General features: G+C 36.7%; 1 protein-coding gene across 7 annotated transcripts in view; it reads left to right on the forward strand.

Annotated features, from left to right (window-relative positions):
• The window catches only part of ARL15 (ADP ribosylation factor like GTPase 15), a 225823-nt gene that overhangs the window by 189933 nt on the left and 12700 nt on the right, over positions 1–23190 (forward strand). The window contains exon 7 of one of the 7 annotated variants that reach the window (XM_059873227.1): positions 17403–17496. The exons of the other annotated variants lie outside the window; for them this stretch is intronic. Coding sequence (XP_059729210.1) covers positions 17403–17471 — 69 coding nt within the window. The 3' untranslated portion in view covers positions 17472–17496. The remainder of the gene's footprint in view (positions 1–17402; positions 17497–23190) is intronic. 7 annotated transcript variants of the gene reach the window in all.

Consider the following 23190-nt stretch of genomic DNA (forward strand, 5'->3'; position numbering starts at 1 on the left):
ATAAGACCAGAAATTGTCACAACTGATGTAACTGTCAGTCTGTCAAATCAGTGATTGACATAACGGTTCTTTCTAGCTCAGTTACTTTTCCTGCAGAAAGAATTTTAGGGCCAAGTCTAGTTAACATTCCACACTGAAATTTTAAAGATTATTTTACTGTTGACTATGCAAGACTTAGTTTTACAGCACATATGTTTACATTATAAAACCGCTTTCTCAGAGTATTAATGAGTAAATGTGACCCTTCCCAAACATAGAGCTAGATACCAGAAAAAGCAACCAATTCACTTGTAAGAAATAGATTTCTGCATGATTACATATCCTAGTATTTTTAACCCTGAAGCAATACAAAATGTTAAGTTGAAATTGAAGCAGTAAATCTTTCCTTAGAAAGATGCACACTGTACTGTCTGCATCATTACTGAAACCATTTTACTTTGAAGCACAGAAGGAACACTTAATTTTTATTTACTATTATGAAGGAAACTCTTTCATTACAAGGGAAAAGAGGCTGACAAACATGAAACTATGGCTGTGATTTGGGCAGAGCTCCAGAGATGGGAGAGAGTGATGCTTTTATCTTCAGAGGGTCTTTGACTGCTGCATTTATTCCATTAATAACTCCAGTATGGTTAATGTCATACTTTGTGCATTTTTCTCTGTGTCTGGCCTTTGTATAAATTACAAGGGAAGGTATTTTGATGTTTAACTCTGCTGGGAAAAATGGTGCAGCAATATTCTGTGTCTCGTTTCCCTGGATTGCATGGGACACCATGCTGATGTTCTCTTTTGACAAATGTGGTGTTTTTTGTAATTTTATTCTTCCCAATTTGAATTTTGAACCCATTGTATTAAAAATCTAATTGAATAAAAATCATTGCTAGTTTGTGTACTTATGAATAGTTTCTTCTGTAATTTAAGATGAAGGTTGCAGTGAAATTATTTGAACAGACAAACTTAAAACTGTTGGTCAGTCTGAAGGACAGGTCAGATCCTACCAATGTGTAAATGAAACTGAGTAAGAAAGCTCTTTGACCTTCAGTAAAACTTTTGTGCTTTGTTATCAAATTTATCGTCTAAACACATACACTCATTCAGTTCTTATTCAGTAAGATTACTAGATGTAGGCTTACCTGTTGAATGCAGGGATGTAATAGTCAAAGGCACTGTAGGACTTATTTAGCTGTTTCTTGTCTTAATTTCTGCCAAATGGATGAATGGAGGATGTCTGTGGATATACATATATGCTGAACAAAATCATAATGATTTGTAAATTAATTTAAAAAAACAGGTGAAGAAAAAATCTGTCAGCAAAAATTATTTTGCGTTATCTGCTTTAGTTGAAGTGAAAGGATTCCATCTACACACACTAATTTATAGGTACTGGAGGAGAATAAATCATAGGACCTGAAACTTCCATGTCATTGGCCATGCCAGGATTTTTGGAGTGCTCTGCAATTGTTAATGTGAAAATACAGCCTACCTAATTCTGCCTTCCAAAAACAAAGATAAATGAGATCTCTGTGTCACTCTGTGAACAGTCTGATCTCATACTAAGCCTTTAGAAAGGAGATTGCTGAAACATGCCACTATCTGCTTCTAGTACATGGAAAGCTGTTCTGGTCAGCTGAAGACTGTACATTTAGGGGTTTATTATATCATACCACTGTCCTTCATAGGTTCTAATAGGAAGTTTCTTTGTAAGAGTTGGAGTATTCAAATAATTTTATGAATGTAAGTAATTTCACCTTCTGAAAGGTCCATCAAGGTGTTACAGACTTGTCCATACAGTAGTACAGACAAGGAAATACAGTTTCTAGTTGCCTCTGCTGAAAATTGGATAACCACACAATATTTACTTATCCAATACATTTTACAGTGATGCAGCAATGGTTAGATCTACAGAACTAATAGCAAGTATTTTAAAATATGGAATACTCAGTAATTCCATACTCTGAAGGGTGCTCTTGAAAAACTGAGGTGGTAATTTCTAATGGTTTGTGAACCAAACCTGAACTTTTTATTTCAAGAGTATATTTTCTGATATAATAAGATCTTATTTTGTGCAGGTATCTCTGTACAATGGGATTTGGAAAAGTCCTTCTGTAGTGAAAAATGCTTGTAAATCACAAAATCTGTGATTTGAAGCTGCACTGAAAAAGCCACGTGAAAATTCTGGGAACAATTTTGAGGGCATGGAGAAATGTGAGGGAAAATGTATGACTTCTTAACATCATTTTAAGACTGTATGATAATAGGAGTTTTGCTCCAGCACTTATTTTAATGGGACTTTTTAGTTTTTTCTATTGCTGCATAAAATTAATGTGCAAAAAATTCAGTAATGTCAGAGATCCATTTATCCATCAATACTTGCCTGCATGCCACTGGACATATATATCAGCCAGAGATTTTCAGTCTCCTAAAGATTTTATGCCCATACACCAAACAAAGCTAGAAAAATCTAGGACGGGGGACATGGTGAAGGAATGTGGTGAGCAGTCCTGTGCTTCAGTCTTGCAATGATACTTTCTGCAAAGTGAGCCTCTTGGCCCACACTGACTCTCTACTGAGAGCCTATGTAAAATCATATGGCTTTAGTTTTTTTTTTAATACCTAATGTTTATAATCTCTTTCATTCCCAAGCTTGTTGTTGGTGAAAACAAGATAAGGTTGAGTCTAGATTCTCACATAATGCTTTTAATAAATTCAGTTTACTTCTGTTATCCATCATGTGAAAAGAATCTTCCCATAACTGACCCAGGGCTGACTGCTAAGAAACCTAATAGCAGTCTGTAAATTTTAAAAGGCTGAGTTTTCCTCTTTTTTTATATACCCAAAGCAAGAGGAAAAACAACCAGGAAGTTTGGGAGGTCTAAGCTTTGCTGACTGCCAAGGTTGTATTGTCTGCATGAGTTCCTCCACTTTAGTTTGTAGCTCATCTGTGGATATCTTTTGGTAGTTTTGAGTGATGTTAAAACTATTTATGACCTTTCTCACTATGTCAAATATCCTGCACTCAGAAAGCCTCTGAAAGTCAAGTCCAACAGACAACTATCAAGAACACCAGGTTACAGCACATATTGCTATTGGTTTTTACTAAAGTCATGTTAATAATATAAACTAGAATGCTATGTGATAGAAACCTAAAAGCTGCTGTGCGCATCATATATTAGCCTAATCACTAGTGGTTTATACCTGAGGAATGTTCCCTCCTTTGCTAAAGTACTGAGCTGCACTCTATTGGCTCAAGCTTGCAATCCTCCCCTGAAGTGCAGGGATTTTTACACTTTTGATGGTTCAGCCTCACGCTCCTTTTGAAATGTTTATAGCTATTTTATGTTGGTAGAAAACTGCAGTTGGTGTCCAAGAGTTACTAATGATTTTCTATCTCTTTTTAACTTTCATTTCATTACATTCGGTTGGTTGGCTCCCTTGTCTGAAAAAACTAGACCTTTTATACCATTCCAGTCTTTCATGTTTTACCTTATTTCTCCTCATCAAATTTGGAAAAACAAAGTAAAAAACTCTGATTACTAGCTCTTTTCTTATACTGATGTTTTTCCTTATTTACCTTGGATCATGAGAGGAGTGTAGCCCCACAAGAACATTTGCCATATGCTGTTCCTTTGGCATTGCTTTGCCTATTTTTTTCTCTTTAAAAGGAATTCTTTTTGGTTTTTAATCAAAACTGTGCTCTCCTTCTACCATCTGAATATAATCTTCTTGCTCAAAAATAGCTGGGTTTTTGAATCTGATTTCATAAGGGTTGCTTTTCATTTGCATTCAAATATTACATAGGGTATTTTTTTCTATTTTCTTGCTTAAGGAAACTGATGTAAGATGTCATTGGGTAAAAGGAATTGCCCATACTCTGAGGTCTTTTGATTCTGGAATCAGTGTTTTTATGTGCTGCCATGTCCAAAAACTTCTGTAACTGTCTTAGATACTTTAGCATTATTTTGTGTGCTCAGAAAGTATGGAGCATTCTTTTTTTTTTTTTAATAGAAACATCTTAACTTGGACTTAAATTATGGCAAAGATGCCTTCTGATAATCAAAATTATTTTTAAATTATTCTAAATAATTTATTGTTTTAAAATATTAATAACACTTTTATTTATGCTCAATATGGGTGTTTTGATTGGCAAGACAATGTAAAGACAGGTATACCAAGTTGTTCTTAGTGAAGTATGAATATAGAGACTGCACGAATAACAGGTTCATGCAGTTCTCTGCACATTGGCTTCACTAGACAATTCATCACTCTGATGTTTGTTTCAGTTTGTATATAAAAGATCTAGGTATGATACACAGAATGGAAGTAGATTGTGTTTCAGATAAAAGCTTTGGTATGGAACTGCAAGACACTGACTGTTGCACTGAGTCACACCAAAGGATCATTTTTCCCAGTGCCCCTTTCTGACCATGGTTAGCTTGTAGTGCCATTATACCAGTGTAGGTACAGTGATGCTTCACCCATCATCCTATCCTAGTTTTGAGTGATCTGCAGGTACTTCCTAATCGTGCAGTGTTGCATTCATACCTTTCCACCTAAAAGAATGCTGCTTCCATGAATGTCTCAAGTTAATTATTGAATGCATTTGTGCTTCTGGCATCCATAGCACTCTGTGGCAGCTAGTTTCACAGTTTGGTTGTATTTTGTCTGTGGGAAATCCTTTTAAAGGACCCGTGTTCATGAGTAGGTAGATCATTGCATTGATGGAAATTTATACACCAAAAATACTAGTTGGGGAGACAAAATTTGCAGCATGCATTCTTGTTTAACTAGATCAGTCTGATGTGGTTGTATTTGGTTTTAGATGCCTAATTTTCCTTCGTTGAGCTATATCCATTTGTCATATGTTGTGTATGGCTTGTGTAAGAGGAAGCAGGAGACAGATATAGTGAAAACACTGAAGTTGCTTCTCCATAAGTTATATTTTGAAGTAAATTTTCTTCCAATAAAATGTTTTGTAATTCCAGATACAAATAAGAATCAAAAAATAGTTCTAAGCACCAAACACTCATCCTATTACATATTTTGGCAGATGAAAGTGAAGCAAATGCTCAAGTATGTGGGCTATCCTAAAAATGGCATTTTATTAGGACTACTACAAACATTCCATGTGTCTTCTGATGCAACAGTGTATGAAGTCATTTATTACTCTATACATATGTGTAACTTGCTGTTATGTATAATATGACATTTGGGGTGAAAAAGGAAATTGTAGGAGGAGAGAATTTTCCCTTTCAGCTCTATGAGAATTTGTTTTTATGTAGATGAGCATTTGCATATGAAGGAGAAAAACATTCTTTTTTTTTAAGTAAAGTGAAAGGGTTTGGACTTTCTAATATATAGATAAATGTAAAGAAAAAATGTCTGAGAACATGCCTACTGCAGCTACATTATTATTGTTGTTTTTAAGGGGGAGATATTGCTGCCTCTATATCCTCTTCCATCCTGCTGCAATTGCATTTGATTACAGAATCATACTTTGTCAGATATAGATGATTATTGGTGGGTGATTTTAGTGGCCAGTGATGCCGCATTGAAGAGAATTTCTCTCTTTCATAGAAATAATTTTTCTCTCTTCTAGTTGTTCTTATTTTAAATTACTTATTTTGAGAAACAGTTAATTTGCCTTTTTGGAACCTGTACTAAGGTTCTGCCCTGTGTGCCTGGCTGCCAGTAAGTACATGAGATAGAATCTTGTTGGTATGTGGGAGAGAGGGCTTATGCCTCAGGCACGTTTCCCTCTGTAAATTTCTGTTTCTCTGCTAATCTTTGTCATCAGCAACAAAGGACAGTGACCAGATTAACTGAAGTCTGTATGGACTCCTGCCACACAGTGCATGCTGGTGACTTTTGTGTCATACTTTTTTTAAGTTGTAATTGATTTTACATTTTCAGTTGGTTGCATGTAGGTTAGTGTGGTCTTCGTTCTGAGCATGCTGTGGTTTATGTTCAATGTGAGCTGCATTCTTTTTGCACTTTGTAATAGATAACAGTTATGTTAGTTTGATGCATAATTCTGTTTTATTTTTAGTTTTTGTGTGGATGCATTTCAGCTGTGGCCATCTATGGAAATGTGTTCTCTGCCCAAATGATTTACAATCTACTTCCCAAGAAATGATTCAAAATTGGGTACAACAAAGAGCATCAGTGCTATTTCTTTCTGTTTCCAGGTTGAAAACTACCTGTAGAAAACAATTTTGAAAGTGTCTTTCTAGCTACTGTGATTTGGTTTCATGTAGCTGCAGCGCTGTGGTTGCATACTGCTATAAAACCACAGTCACCACAGGATTTTTGGTGCTTCTGTTGGTTGTTTCATTGGAATAAAGGAGTGACTAATTTTCATTTTCTCATCAACAAAATTTTGAACCAGTTCAGCCTAACCTCCAGTTATGTTACATAATTAATATTTAGGTACTTCAACAAATGGTGTGATGTTCAAGGTCTAAACCCTGAACTTTGCAAATTCTCAACACCTCTGAAAACTAAGTCAGCATTCAAAGTCAGCATTCAAATCAGCATTCCTGGGTTAGGAATGTAACTGTAAGCATCTCATTTGACAAATCAAGCCTAAATTAATTCCTGATTATTTTTGGCATTCCGTATTGGTGAAATGTTAATGTCAGTCCTGTGATATTGTGCTCTTGACATTGTTGGCTGTTAAACTTTTTTCTACAGATTCTTCTGCAATGTCTTTGTGAAAAATGTGCTTCACAGAGCTTAGTACCAAGTATGGGGAGACAAAAATTGGCCGTCAGACAGTCTGAAGCACATGCAGATATTTTGCATTTGCTTACATTGGTGGTAAGGCAAAAGAGTAAGATTCAGCCAGGGTTCTTTTAGGAATCAGCCATTAAGAATATTTATTAGTGTTTAAGCCTTGATTCTGTAAAGCTCTTAAACAAGGACTTACTTTTAAAGATTATAAGGGTCCTATCTCTGGTCCTTAAATATCTTCAATTCTTTTTATGTATAAGTGGTACATTTTAAATATTTGAAGTTCAGCGTGTGCTTAAAATTTTACTTAGCATTCTATTTAATCCTGGTTCTTTTTAATTTGCTGGTAATCCTTTAAGAAAGAAATAGGATGCAGTTGGGAGGATGTGCAAGGCAACACACAAAGAACTATGTGGTTGTAGTAATTGAAGGCTTCTCTATCAGACTGCCCTTATCATAGATTTTGTTTGTCTAGTGCCAAATAGGTCATTGAAACCTAGTGTTTTTTCGTGGCTCTTTTGTGTTTCTCTCAGTTCTCTTCTCTTGATACCCAGCTTGAGATAACTTTTCTGTGGTAAATATTGACCATGAAAGACTTAGTAGGCACGTTGACTCTGGAAAGTGCTGTAAAATGCGATGAATTTTAACAAATAAAACTATGAATCTCTGGGTCTTAAAATTAATAAAAATGCTGATCTTTTATTTCTGTAGATAGGTTTTGTGCAAGAGTTGATTTGTTCATTCACAGCTGGTATTCTTTTCATGAACTTTCTATATGTGTTCATTTGTGTTTTGTTGGTTTTTTTGATTTTTTTTTTTTTTTCTGTGCAGATAATTTGAATGAGTCTCTGAATTCTTAGTTAAAAAACCTCTTAGTCTTGTTTATTAGATTCAGAGGAATTTCCATGGGGGTATTCTCACTAGGAAAAGCCCAGCCTCTTCAGGTTGACATTTCTCTCTTTTTGCTTAAGAGCTCTTTATTCTCAGTTGGGAGGTTTTGCACTCAGTCATACTGCTGTTGCATGAGCAGTCCGTAAGCAAGCCTAACCTGGCAGAGCGTCTCTTGTGAATGGTTACAGCTGAACTTGAAGTTGCCCTCACAGGGAGCAGGAGAGGACACGGTGTTTGTGAACAGTTCTTCCTTCATTATCACAGCATTGCTGGTGGTTACTGAGACTCAGCAGTCTTTTCCACAATATCTCTTTTGGAGCAACAGAGCTTTTAAAAGAGAGAATGAGCTTCTTTGAGCTTGAGATGCCTGCCTGGAGATACAGAAAGCCAGTATCCAGAAATAATTGCTTGGTAGCACAGTAGCTGTCTGCTTTCAGTCTCTGACTGAGTTGTGCTTTACCTTTCTGCATGCCTCAGTAGTCCTGGCGTGGACAAAGTATCATTCTGATTCTCCAGTGGGAGAAGCAGAAAGAGGCAGCAGCTACAGCAAACAGATTAGTAGTGCTTCTTTCTGGCTTTCAGCCCATTGCCTACAAGTTTCTTACTTTGTGACCCGTGGTATCTGGTTGGTTTCTAAGTACATTTCACTTTTTTCATTAGCACCTGATTATTTTTACCTTTGACAGGAGAAGGCTGCTGTCAGTAAAGAGCCATGTAACTTGTAGTGTTTAAGAGCCACAGATCTCTGGGTGGGAAAAAGAACATCATTGCCTGAAGGTAGAACTTCCACTGTGCTTTTCTCCTCAGAAAGGAGATTTGTCCCAGATGAAGAGCTTTTCCCACCTTTCCTGAAATTTGTGTACAGAGCATCTAGGAAAGCGTCAAGTCTTCATCTTTCCTGCAAATCATCTTTGCTATAGCTATTAAGGAAACATCTGTCAACAGCAAAAGGCTCAGAGAAGCAGCCAGCAAAGTTGGGACTGTTTTTTTAAATACTTTTGTGTTTGAAACTACTTCAACACCTTTCAGGAGTATAAAAGCACTACTGAAAGTAATTTGCAATTTTCAGTGGAGGTGCACGGAGCATAGTACCTTCACAGACTGTATAGATTTATTACTTGTCTTGGTGCTACCAATCACTTTCATTCTGTCCTTTTGCAGACATCACAGTTGCTTGGGGAAATAATTTCCTTGGGTTTTTTTTCTTGCCTTCTTTTACTGGTTTTTAAGCTATCATTATTGCTATACCATATTGAAATCAGTCTTGCTGTGATCTTCCAGAATTTTATATCGACTTTTAAGATATTTTTCAAAGTAGGGAAACAAGGCATTTCACTGTTCCTGTACTTCAATTTGTGTATCTCAAACTTGGTTTAATGTAATCCAAAAGTTTTATAGAACTAATGTTTGTATTTTTAATTGGAAAAATATGTAATATTTATGGTACTAATTAGGTAGTCACGATGTTGCTTTATATCAGAGGCTCTCAATGCATTTTTCATTCTGCTGTCAGTGGATTATTATCAGAGTGTATAAGGCTGTGGTGAGCAGTGAAGAATTACAGCAAGGAAAGACAATGCTATTTATCTTGCTTAATATAGCTGTGTTTCTGTATGAAGATTTCACGTCTCAGTTGTTTCAAATAGGAAAGTTCCTCTGTTGACTTCAGATGGTACCTGAATCTTTTTCAAGCAAGTGGCTTCTATTTTAGGAGTTGTTTGGACTTTTTGCTGTTTGGTTAATTTCTGTGTCTTCTTGGTTTGTGTGTTTAGGGAGAGGATGAGGAGAATGTAAGGGAAGCTCAGTACATAACATACATCTTACTATGATTTAATTGCCAATGTAAGTTCTACTACATAGTAAGCAGGAAACAAAAAAGAAGCATACATTATAATTCCATCTGAATTTGTCTGTTGTGGAGTTTATAAATTTTTATTCTTTGAAGTTCTTTTTTCTCTGGCAGTGACCCCCTCCAATTCTCTGTATCATTTTTATAGTCAACTTGTGGAGTCAACTAACATGAATGTGTGCAAGCTTTACTGACCTAGACTGGGTTAATCAAATCACTAAAATAAGCACTGGTTTTGCACAGCAGGGTGTTAGGACCCCAGGTATAGTTCTAAGAGGTCCTCCAGAATGCAGAGAAAATGTGATACCACTACAACACTTGCTGTAGTTTGGTGAAGCATCATTTTAAAAAAAGCATGTTAAGAAAAACAAGTTGTCCAGTGTTAAACTGAATTGCACATCTGTTTTCATTGAATGCCCCAAAGCTTCATTTCAGTCTGCTGCTAAAAGGCATTTACTTGTCATAGCTGTCTGCCAGAATACATTGAAATGATTTGAAAAAAGGCTTGGTGGAGTGGCTGTGAGAGGGTGAATTAGTTCTGTGTACGGCAGCAGCAGGTTGGCCCAGCAGACTTCTGACCCAGAAGGATCCTGAGTCACTGCAATCTGTTCTGTGGGAGATGGAAGGCAGTATGACCTGGCTGTTGGACATGTTTTCAGCAGTCGTGAGAAAACAGGCTGTGGGCTAAGTGATGCTATGGTTCTCCATGCTATTCCTGGCCTTGTGGGCTGTGGTGCTGCAGCAGATGGTTCTTGTCCAGTTGGGTGGATTTGAAAGATCAGAACAAGGTAAGCACAGGAAAGGCACTTGACTGGGGGGGAGAGGGGAAAGAATGAAGTGGGATAAACAAGCCATGTTTATTTTCTCCTTTTTTCTTTGAAGTTTTTTGCTTTCTATCTTTAAATTCTGTATAAATATATATAAATATCTTAACAAGTAAACAGTAAGACCATTTTAGTGGGCGAGGAGGACAACAAAAACCTACCGTTAATGTTTCCATAATCAGCTAAAGTTCTGACTTTCTGTTTGTATTTACTTGGAGAATCTTCAGTTGTGTTCATTAACTCTACGTCCACAAACTTCTCAAATGTGTTGGTAACTAAAATGAATTAATATTAGGTTTGTAGTGTCACTAAACTTAAATGGGAAAGCCAAAAAAAGATCCTGGAATTTCTTAAACATCCTTGGTTTTCTAAATACAGTCCTTTTGGTATTTAAACACAGGACTTTGCAACCAAAAAATCTGGCTTCTCAGGGCTTGAGTGTTTTAGGAAACATAAAATCTAACTTAAATATTACTCTATATTCATTTTATATTCTGTTAGGAAGAAAGTAGTATTTTATTCCTGAGACTTGCTATGAAATTCTTGACTAATGGGCCAGCTGTACTAGAGAATATTACATTTTGCAGCCACTGACAGAGAGGTAGTTCTACCTTGAAGCATTCATCTTCTGGACTGTGCAAATTTGCTGTGAATCAAACAGCTATTTTTACCTTATTTAAACAGAGTTTGGTGGGGTAGTTATGTTTTGAGTGTTTTAGATTGGGATTTTAATGTGTGAATTCTAGTTTCCCAGCCGTGCTTGCAATGTAATTATTGACATGGATAGTCTGGAAACATTTGGTTTTGATTCCTTTAGAAAATCTCCATGCTCCAGAGAATATTGCCTTGATAAATACAGATAAGAGCTGTGTGAAGTCTAGTCAGGTTTGGAGGGGTTGAGGCTTTGTTTGGGTTTTTTTTTTGTAGTTTTTTAGATGGTTGGTTGGTTGATTTTTTTTTTTATTATTATTATTACTCTACTGTCTAGAGTATGAATACTCTACTGTCTGCAGACTTTTTCAGCACTGTGCATCTGACACAGTATAGTTATATTGCTGTACACATTTAAATGGTCTATTACTAGTCTGCTGCCAGGCACTAATAAAAATATATAAACCCTCTGATCAAATTTTATTATTTTTCTCATTTTCTTTCTAGACAGTTTATGGTTCCACAAGAGTCTTTAATTCCCAGTCATGATGCACTGTTAATGGGCTTTAGAATCTAGTCTCCTTGGCTTCATGCCAAGCAGAAGTCTCAGCTATCATTTGAACAGCTATGTTTGTAACATATATGTAGCACTGGATTTCATAATATAACTGTTAATGTGAGGAAATGGCAAAAATTTGTTCAATGTACTGCCATTCTTTATGCAAAAATTTATCCATAAAAATAAGAGATAGATTTGCTAACAAAATAACAAAATATTATTTATATATACTTAGTTTTACTCCATTTTAAACCCACTGAATTTTTGGGTTCAAACTTACCTGAAAGGAAAAAAAAAAAAACCACTTAATATGAACATATCATAATTATGCAAAAAAGTTGAGACACGTAGATGAGAAAGCTTACTGTGTTTGCAATGTAAAATTCATTTTAGTAGTAAATACTGGGAAAGAACTTAATTTTAAAAATCCTAATTTTTTTATAATTCTAAATTACTGTAATTTTTTGCTTTCGAACATTTGATCTGGACAAGCTCAAAAAGTTGGCCCATGGGAATCTGATGATATTTAATAAGACCAAGTGCTGGTGCTGCACCGGGATCAGCACGTGCTGGGTATGAACAGCCCCAGAGCAGCCCTGCCCAGAAGGACTTGGGGTGCTGTGGGTGAGAGGCTGCACATGCCCTGCCATGGCACTCACAGCCCAGAGAGCCAAACGTGTCCTGGGCTGCATCCAGAGCAGTGTGGGCAGCAGGGCAGGGAGGGGATTCTGCCCCTCTGCTGTGCCTTCATGGGACCCCACCTGCAGTGCTGGATCCAGCTCTGGAATCCTCAAAATAAGAAGGACACCAGCTAGTTAGAGAAGGTCCAGAGGAGGCCATCAAGGTGATTGGAGGGCTGGAACATGTCTATTATGTGGAAAGTTAAAAGAATTGGGATTTTTCAGTCTGGAAATGAAGTCATCAAATTGTGTCCTTTCAGTCCCTGAAGGGAGCCTAAAGAAAGATGGAGAGGGACATTTTACAACGTAATTTTACAAGGTGGTGACAGGACAAGATAGAATGACTTTAAACTGAGAAAAGAGTAGATTTAGAATAGGTATTAGGAAGAAATTCTTTACTGTGAGGACAGTGGAGCACTGGAACAGGTTGATCAGACAAGTTGTGAATGATCCACAAATGTTCAAGGCCAGATTGGATGGAGCTCTGAGCACCCTGGGCTAGTGGATGGCATCTGTCCCCGTGGCAAGGTGGCTATAAGTACATGATCTTTAAGGCGCCTTCCAGCCCAGGCCATTCTGTTCATCTAAAGAGATGATCTAAAGAGAGATAGGTCCTCCTTTGTCCTCCGAGGAAACCAACCCTCTACACCTTTTTCTGGTGTTCCCTCCCTGTCAGTGTAACTTTTGGCTGGCTAACTGAGTGCAAATTTGGATGCATTCACTCCTCTGTAAGGAATTGATTAAATAGCTAGGTGATAAGCACTAATAATGCTCCATGTTTTCCCTAAAGACAAGGGGTACTAAGGAAAACGCAAAAGCATGTTGTAGCTCCTCACCAACTCACCTGTGTCATTCCCCTTCTAGGGTCATAAGATGTGCCAGATCCAGGTGCTGCCAGAGCCTGTTTGTGAGTGAGTCTATTTTAGGAGGCAGTTTTTGTGTAGGAATGACAAGTTTCCTGAACTTCTCCAAGGCACAGACTCAGAAAAGAACAAGTCTGAGCTGGTGTGAGTTCCTAAAAAGAAATGTTGTTTTTCTTCTGGCTAGCCATTACCTGGCTGAGCTTATTCCAACATACTTGGGACGGGGGTGGCTGGGAAAAATTGAAAAAAAATTGCTTGCAAGTCAGAAGTGAAGTATTTACCCATTTGAGTGGGACTGCTCAAAACTGGTAATCAAACACTTGGTGAAGTAACTTGCCATTTTAGTATTGTAATCTTTCCACTTTCCATCTGCAAAACTGGGAAAACAGTAAAGCTCTTGGGGATAGATGACATTTCCTTCATTAATATCTTGGGCATGAGATAGTATTCTTGCACAAAAGTCTTTAAGAATTCAATCGTATTTTTGAGAAAGAGAGCTGGTATCCCTATTGTAATTTGTGTCAATTCTAAAGCCTGTTTATGCCTCCTTAAATGATGCCCAAAGTAGTGGGCATCATTTAGATGTGGGCCCCCTAAGAATGAAACCAAGTGATACAGATGTAGAGAAACCAAATTTGCTGAACTCACAGTGCTCAACAGTTATGTTTATGTTAAAAAACACTCCAAGATCTGAATTTTAATTTATTGGAGACATAGTTCAAATCTTTTACCTTCTCTCTCTATATGATATATATGATTATCTATCTAGGTGTTCTTTTAGCTGAATATTAGATATTGTAACTGGGTATGAGGATGGTAAATGTTACCATATTGTTTTATTAGCCATACTTTTAAGGTATATCATGGTGATTATATGCATTTGTCAGTGGTACTGTTGAACTAGAGTAAAGTGAATGGTAAAGTGGTTTTCAGTTGGTACTTGCATTAATGAGTAAGCATGAATTATAAAAACACCACTCACATTGAAACTTTTCCAGATTCAGGTTGGTCTGAAAGACAGGGAGTAGTGTGGTGTTCCTTTAATATCTCAGTACTATTTAAAAAATTAATTTTTAAAACCCAGGATTATGACCCAAAATACGGACTTTATGGAATGAAAGATTTCAGCTGAAATGAATGGGAAACACTGGAGAGAAATGAGTAGCTGTGATGGAGTTTTTATGCAATAATGGCTCATACTGACCTCTTGCAATTTCTAGTAAACAAAATTAATCTAAAACTAATAATGATCTGAGCTTTCTGATTTGAGTTCTGTGTCTCCTTCTCTGTTTCTAAAGGAATATATATTTCTTTTGCTGTCTATCTCCTTCACCATTTCTTCTATTCCTACCTTCCTGGGTTCTCTTTTGAGCTGAATTATGGAAACAAGAAAATGAGAAAAAAACCTCAATCAACCAACCAATCAAAAAACCTAACCAAATAAAAAGAAAAAATATCCCCCAAATAAACAACCCACCTGCACTTAAAAATTCCCAACAAAAAGTCCCAAAAGAAACAACCCCCCCAAAAAAAACCCAAACAAAAAACCCCCCAAAAACCCAAACCAACCAACCAAAAAAAAACAACAACAAAAAAAATCCCACAACTGCACAATGGTGTAGACCTCTTAGCTCTCTTTCATTTATGTTGGGCATACTTGACTTGATTTTAATGTCAGCCCACAAATGGAGCTCTAGTCACCCTTTGTGACTCCAGCATTTGTATAGGGCTTCAGTCCTGCAGCATTTACCTTTGTCCCTGACTAACATGGACCACTCTACTGCTACAGTTAAATTTGGATAGGAAATAAAGTAGACTTTGCTCATGGCTAGTGAATGCTGAGAAAACTTGCCCCCTTATTCCAGGTGGCCAATCAAAGCTAAAATGGTGGTCATTTAGCTATGGAGCCTGGGAGTAAACTTTTTCCTATTTGACTGCTGTTGATACACCAAATTCTCATCCTTCAGCGTAGCTGCAGCTGAGTATTTGGTTGTCACTGGCAGCCAAAGGTGGGCTGGCAGCTCTGCAAGTGAAAGCTCTACTTTGCCACATGTATTTTAAACAAGTTCAGTCAAAAGGTTGCTAGGTATTTTACTTTGAACTTAAATGAGGAAAAAAGTTAGAGGGCTTTGTGAGAAAGCCTCTTCAAGAAGTTGGGCATAACTCAGCTTCTTTAGGGGTTACAATAGCGGTACTCTGTATGCAATTTTTGATTATCATAATCTGTTATAACAACCTTTAGTTTAGTGCTTTTTTCTTTGTTTGGAAGCTAATGTCAAAAAACCAATTCCTCAGTCAATAGAAAAGAACAAAAAAGACTTTCCAAGGTAGAGACTATATGGAAAATAATGAAAATTGTGACACAATTATATGTGGGGTACTTTTGCAGTACAGGCAGCTTTGGAAAGTGGAAAACTCCTAAAGGTGAAGAAGAGCAGTCACCCTTAGGCTGCCAAACATCTCAGCTGTATGTGGCTGTAGGAAGTTTTGAAAGCACAGGTGTGTTGTTGCGTCCAGTTGCAGGTTGGCAGCAGTTAGCAACTGGCTTAACTACTTACTTGCCATTAAAATTTATGCCTTTGTTGTTAATTATAAGTAGGGTCAATAAGTTGTTTTGGTTTGTCAGAACAAGCTCTGCTCTTAGCAGTGAAACTGATGAACTGCAGCTTTGTAAATGTCATGGGAGAGTGCTGTTGTCCAGACTCCTGCCCCTCTGCTAATTCATAGGTCAGTCCACTGCCAGTTTTTCAAAAGAGATTCATTTTTTTCTACAGTCCTATAGTTCCAAAAATTGTATATGTACTTGTCTAATGGATTTGTTAAAGTGTCTCCTTTTCATGGATTTGTAATAGCAAATGGTCTCTAATACATTTTTAATTAGTTGATTAAAATTAAATGATTAATTAGAGATTATCTTCTGTGAAGCAGAAGAAATTATGACAGGAGTAATCAAACATTAATTACTGAAGATTTTGCTGATCAGCTGTCTGCTGAACATGCTATACTGCAGGTGTGTGATAGGAATGATGCCTTTTCAGGCTTATGGAAAATCAGAGGCCAGACAAAATGAAGAGAATAAAAAGCAGTAATACTTAATGTATTGTCTGTCGTAAATGTGCCTTCAGGTACATTTAGGGCAGACAGAGCCCACCCAAAAATGGATGATGGGTCACAGTTTTTCTCACTTTTTTAAGTTCAGTCCATTTGCATATTGGGGGTTAATCTCCAATTACAGCTTCAGGTAATGAAGTCATTTACCCCAAGTTTGCTCCCCTCCCCCCAGCTCATTTTTGTTTACATTTCTTGGGGTCTGAGACAGTGAGGTGTCCTTGATTCCCAGGCCTAGAGAGGAATTGTTTTGCCTGACCAAAATGTGAAGACAGTAGTTAACACTGAATCTGGAGTTTAGAGTTACACACTAAAGAATTACAGGATTACAAATGTAGGAAAATATAAAAGCTAAAATCCTAAGGCATCAGGAAAAGTAAAACTTTTCCATAACTTCAACTCCAAAATAGGTAAACTGTACCTAGGTAAAATAGGTAAACTCAATCTGTTAGAGATGGAAAATGCTTTTTTCATATGTGTTTTTTTAGTGATACTGTTTTGAGGAGCATATTAACCTTCCATGTGTACTGTGCACAATAGTTCAAGATTTGTTTAATATGCATCTGGCATTATAGCACTATAAATGGAGTTGTTTATAGAAGGTGGTATTATCGTTCATGGTACAAAAGTGGTGGCAAATCTTCTTTAGATTTTACTTTTAGGATTACCACATTGTTGATTCCCTTTGCTTTCACCTCAGCTTCCCTGGTTTTGGTAGTTGGCTGTCAGTGCAGCTCTGCATCATTGGTTTTTAGAAATCATCTAGGGAAAGATAGTGTGCTTTGCTTGTTTTGTACACGAGGAATCATAGAACACATACCTTAGCAAAAAATTCAAGAAGTTAGAGTTTAAATTTAAACTATGAAGATTTTCTTTTTGAGAAAAAAATCACCTGCTATCCACTAGGACACCCACATGAAAAGTATTCAAGTATGAGCTGTCTGACTATACCAGTGACAAATAACTTGAAGTGTTTTCTGAACTAAGAACTGTTGTCCTGGATAGCCAGAGAGCTGAGCCATTCCCAGGTGGACTTAGAAGCATCCAACCCAAATATGAACAGGAGAGTTAGGTTCCAAAATAAATTATTAGGAGTAGACATTTGTAGTAGACAAAGCCAAATATGTTTTTCCTCTTCTGCTTTTATATCAACAGATGATGGAAGTTATTTAGTTTATACTGAAAATGTTGGAATGTGATAGTCAAGCAGAGTTGTCACACCTGTGTTATGCTTTCCTGGTTGTCTAGACATTCCAGCCTCCGTTCATTCCTGTGGATCTGAATCCATCACCTGTGCTTAATACTTACGTCTGTTGAAAAAACCTAAATACTCCTCCAAATGGTATGTCAAGAACATGCTCTTCTAACTTCAAACAGGCCTTTAATTCTCTTGGGTTATGTGAAGTATATTGGTGTCAAGATAGAAAGATTACTTTAAAGAAACCAGGTGTTCATTCTCTGAGATTTTTTTTTTATAGACTTGCCCATATATCTCCTGCTGTTTTCAGCTACATCAGCATGAAGAAGCATGTATTTTTGACTATGGTGCTGCAAGCTTTTCAAACATGTCTATGAAAGATGCCATCCAGTTTGCTGTAGTTGTTGCATGTCCTCCTTTGTTGCAATATGCCTTGCATTACCTCAATTTCCTTCTCTTGAAAATGAATCTTATTCCATCTTCAAAAAGTTAAATTTATTCTTTGAGTTTGAGACACTGATGCCACAGTTCACTCCTCTTTTCCTTACCTCAGTCATCTGTCATCTTTCCAAAGCTTCAAAAATCTCAAGAGAATACAATGAATGTCAAATGTGAGAAGAGTGCTGTCTCAGTAAGTTTGACCTGATCAGGAAAATTTTCTTCTTTTCTTCTCTTCTCTTTCCTTTTCACCCGAAATGACTTCTTCAGGAAACATCCAATCTTTCTGTAACTCAGTGGATCAAAGTGCTGCATTGTTGGATCTTAATCACATATGAATGGCTCCAGAAGGGATCAGAGCTCTCTTTGTTCATTAGAGGCTTCTAGGCCAAAACTGGTGCCAGCAGCCATAAAGGAAATATGTAGACCTCTGTTTGGTCATTCAGTGAACCATGTCACTCTAGGTTTGACCCCAACATCTTTGCACTAGCTTCCTTCTGCAGGAAGGTGGCCTAGATCATGGCTGTAAAATATATTAATGCTGGCAATTGTAGGCAAAGGGATATTTTTTTTGTCTGTCTTTTTGATGTCTCTGCTAATTTTTCTCCTTGCTGTTTTCTTCTTCTTCATATTATCAGCTTTAAGCACAAACTAGGTTCAAAATGTTCCAGATTTGTCTGTATCAGACAGGGCGTGGTCTACATCATTGTGGTGTCGCAGTGTCTTTCAAAGTGTAAGTGCTAAGTATGTACTAATACCAAAGTGTACGACCATAAAATTTGGGTTTTTTTCCCTTAAAATTTGCTTCTCTTGTGCTGAGTGTTTTGCCTATTGGTACTGGTTATAGGTAGATGGACTGCTCTATGAATAAAATTTTTTTACCAAGCGATTTTACTTCTTTTTAGCCCATCAAGACATTAGAAGAGCTTAACAAGACATAACAGTATTGGATAGCACATTAACAAGACATTGTATTTCTCCTTTTGCTTCAGCTGTGCATTTTTGGGCAGCCATTTTAATAATAATGTCACTTTATGTTTTCATGTGATACAGGCTGAGATGTTCTTGCTTGCAGACTAAGGTGTAGTTGATATGTAAAGTGCAATCCAGTACCATTTTTACACTGCTATATCAAGCATGAATTAACTGCATAACTGATAATAAACTTAATATCTCTGAATGTTTGTAGTGAAAAGAAAATAGAGAATGAGAAGCTGCACATTATTCAGGGTATTTGTGCACAAACATGAGTGTTGCTGTTTATTTGATTATCTGTCTGTTACTGACATGCTTTAAAATGTCATCCAGCGAAGAAGGCAAACCAAACAACTTAGCTGATCAATCATATACTCTGGATACTGAAAAGAAAATTATTGAACTGTTCATGTTTGTCCTTTAGATTAGAAAATTCATTGGGCAAAGTAAGTGACAAAGTGTTCACAGAAATAAGGATTGGTTTATATATATATATATATGCTTTGTGAGTGTCTGGGCTATGTAACTAGAACAGTATAACTTCAAATGTAGCTTCATTGGCTTTTTGTCTTCATATACTGTGTCCATAAAAACAGACAAGGCTAAAAGAGAAGGAACTTTGTGTTTTGTTTAACAGTTCTGGTAAAATTCAGAGAAGTCAGATATGTCAACTTTTATTTAAAAACTAAGTATTCAAATCCTAGTAGAAGCATTATGGTCTTGCACATGTTTTGTATGAAATGAGCTCTTTTAATGAGTATTCAATGAAAATTCTCTCTCAATGAGAATTGCTCTCATGCCTCCCACAAGAGCAGCTAAGATCTAATCAGACCACTGGACAGTGGATTTTTTTTTATAGGATCCAGTTGTACTTGTTTGTCCATGCTTGTCTTTAATCTAAACCCAGGTGATTTAATTTATACCTTCTTTTTACTGATAAATACTGTTAATGCATTTAAACTCTTGTGAAAGAAACAAAGGAAATGGTTTTTTGTTTTCTGTGACAGATGTCACTGTTCAATCTTGATTTTTTATAAGCGTTGTTGACTTTTCAGTATACTCTTCTTCAGATGTTGTCAAGTCCTTTTGCAGATTCATGCTTTCTAGCTGGCAAACATCAAGCTGGTACACTACCAGCTGGACTGGGATTTTTTTAATATGAAGTAATTTCTGCTCCCATGGAATAGACATCTTTAGAAGCAGGATGTTGTATTGCTTGTAAATCATCTACAGCCATTTTATATGGCTGATCTCTACTTACCCTCTCCAATTCCTACTGCACTGCCTGTGGTCTGACTGACATGATGATGACACTGCCCTTTCCATTAATCTGTCTGCAACTGGTCTTATAAAACAGTGCGGCTGGTGGCACTCTTCACTGCATGTTGAGTAAATTGCTGTACAATGTGCAAATACTTATTCATTTGAAGTCTCAAGGATTTGATCCCTCTCCAAAACAGTATTGCAGTAGGCAGCATTGCATCTTTCCCTGTTTTCCGGAGCAATGTATAAAACACTTTGTGTTGTTAAGTTTTTTTAAAATTGTTGTTAGTGCTCCATCTTGTAAGGAGGTGATTTCTTTGGTGAGAGGACAGTTGAAACATTACATTATTAATATTTCAAATTCAAGCTCTTTACCAAGTAGATTTTATTTGTTATAAGTAATGAAAGCATCTGAATTATTAGCAGCATACCATTAGTAAACTGATTCACTATAAAGCAATTGAACCATTTTTTAGTTATGGAAGCAAACATAAAACATTAGTTTCCAATTTCTAGTCTTTTCAGTAAAACTAGCATGATCTGTCTGTTTATGTAGGACTGTACTAAACATTCAAATCTAAAATATTATTGAAGAACATATTTTTAGTGGTGGGGGTTTTTTTTAATATATATACTTAAATTCATTACCTCCTTGCAATGGTTTCTTTTTCTTTGAAATCTGGACTAAGTAAAACTTAAAACTGGGTCTCTGAGCTGGAGATTGAGGAATATTCAGTAACCTGTTTCTAGTTATCCCCTTATGCCACCCACTGAATAATAGACATAACAGGGTAATAATACTAAATTTATCTGGAAGTGCCAAGAAAAAAGCTATGATATAGCGCTACTTTCAGACTACAGAAAAATCAAAACTCAGATTTATTTTTGGTGTTTATGGTTGAAAGATGTACTATTTGTTGTTTTATTGCCTATGTAATACTTTGGAGTTGCACAGGCAGTGGTGATATAACAATAGATAATATACTATACATCTTGGCATAGAAGTAGCAGAATAGTTTAATCATATTAAGCCTTTCAATTACTGCCTCACAAATGGCTATTTGTTTTTGATGGGTTTCTTATTCAAGTAACCCTCGACCTCATAAAATACTGAACTCATACTGCAACTTACGCTTTATAATGCCAGATTTTTCTTCTTTTCAGTTTATGCAGTTAACTTGTATCAAGTTTAAAAATAATGCTTTAAAAGAATCAATTTCATGGTGAATGCATCTAGTCAAACAACTCATTTAAACAACATCTTACTCGTGTGTAGCAGACCATTTTACAAGTAACTGAGAGTTTTACAAGCCTGTGTTTCAGACAGGATAATTGGTTGTTTCTCATATGTGAGCCTGAAATTCAAACTTGTTAGCTTCAATATACAGAACCTTTCCTGGCTTGGTAAGGAGTATTTAGTTAAGGTCTTTTTAGCTGTAGACATATATATAAATTCATTATCAAGAAGTGGTAAAATGGAACCAATTTTGAATATGTTCTATAAAAGCTAGTGGTTATAACCTTTTTGTTTGTCACTAGTAGTCAGCAAACTTAGCCTATGATTTCTAATGTAAAGTAAACTCAGTTAGGAATTGCAAATGTGCAGATTTCTGATTTGTGTTGAGCACTGGAACCTCAGAATTTAAAGAGGTGATTTTACTTCTATTAGACCCCAATTTTGAATAGATTGGTTGCTCTCTAAGGTAAGTGGATAGTGCTTAGAAAAATCTGTTGCATTAAGATGTTTTAGTCAATTTATATTAATCTTCTCATCCTCATAAAAATTTAGAGCCAGCTAAACATTTGCTATATTTGATTTCATCTTCAGTGCAGTGCTTACCCCAGGTGTAATGCTGGGGCCTGTTGGAAAATCAGCAAGTCACATCCAAAGGTGGAGGGAAGGAGCTGTCTGTCAGCTTGCAAAAGCCAGGTTTCTCTTTCTGCTAGAATCACTTGACAAGTACCTGCTTTTGTTTTTCATTGGTACAGTGATGATAATTGGGGCATTACTAGGACGTAGCACCTGCCTCCAGGTGCTTTTCTTCAGAAATAATCAGGCTTTTCAATGACTTTAAAGGTATTCCACAGTTGTCATCTACAAAAGAAAGCCTTAATTCACTTAAGTAACAATAGCTTTATTACAAAGCTCCTTCAATATTATTTTCAGTAACGCTCCTTTAAGAAGACCATAAATTTTACAAATGCTGTCAGTCAGAGTTTGTCTGTCTTTGCAGAGATGAGAGGGACATTTTATAAGGGCATGTGGGGATAGGACAAGAGGGAATGGCTTTCAAGTGAAAGAGAGCAGGTTTAGATTAGGTATTGAGAAGAAGTTCTTTATTGTGGGGAAGGTAAAAGTTTGAAGAGGTTGCCCTGAGAAGCTATGGATACCCCATCCGAGAAGTGTTCAAGGTGGGATGGGACTTTGAGCAACCTGGTCTATTGGGAGGTGTCTCAGCCATGGCAGTGGGGTTGAAATAGGATGATCTTTGAGGTTCCTTCCAGCCCAAGCCGTTTTATGGTACCTTGGGGCTGGTTTGGATTTTTTTGTGTCAAGGTTGATATCCTTCCTGAGGTATCGGTTTATCTCTCTTCTTTCTTGTATGTGCCACTCTTGATCATTTAATCTCTTTCCTTGAAGTGTGGATCGATATAATGTAGGGAAGCGATCTCTCAATGCAGTAAAGAAAAATATCCATCACTCATTCTCTTATCCCTTCCCATGGAATATTTTTACTAAAAAGATTTTTCAGAAAGTTAGAATTCTCTGCTACAACCTATGCTAACGGCAGGAATAATGCCGGCACTTTACTTAAGTTCAAGAGTCAAGCAGCATCTCATTGCATTCACCCATCTCCTCCAAATCCATCTGGTCATCCATGTCTTTTCCACCACTGCTGCAAGTCTCAATGAAATTTAGTTTGCTAATATTACTTTCCATTTACTTGACTTAAAACATCCTCTCTTGCTGTAAAGTGCTCACTTTTTTCCCCATATCTATGATTACTCATGCATATCTTATCATTTTAGGGTTAGTGGCAGATTTGTTTTGCACATGCATGTTCTCCTGTGTACAGGACTGTGTCTGAATTGAGCTGTGTAATTTTTCTCTTGGTATCCTTTTGCATTATTAAGAAAACTGAAAGCAGGGAGGGGGCCTTA

The sequence above is a fragment of the Haemorhous mexicanus genome, chromosome Z (genome assembly GCF_027477595.1).
Source record: "Haemorhous mexicanus isolate bHaeMex1 chromosome Z, bHaeMex1.pri, whole genome shotgun sequence".
Taxonomy (NCBI): Eukaryota; Metazoa; Chordata; class Aves; order Passeriformes; family Fringillidae; genus Haemorhous; species Haemorhous mexicanus.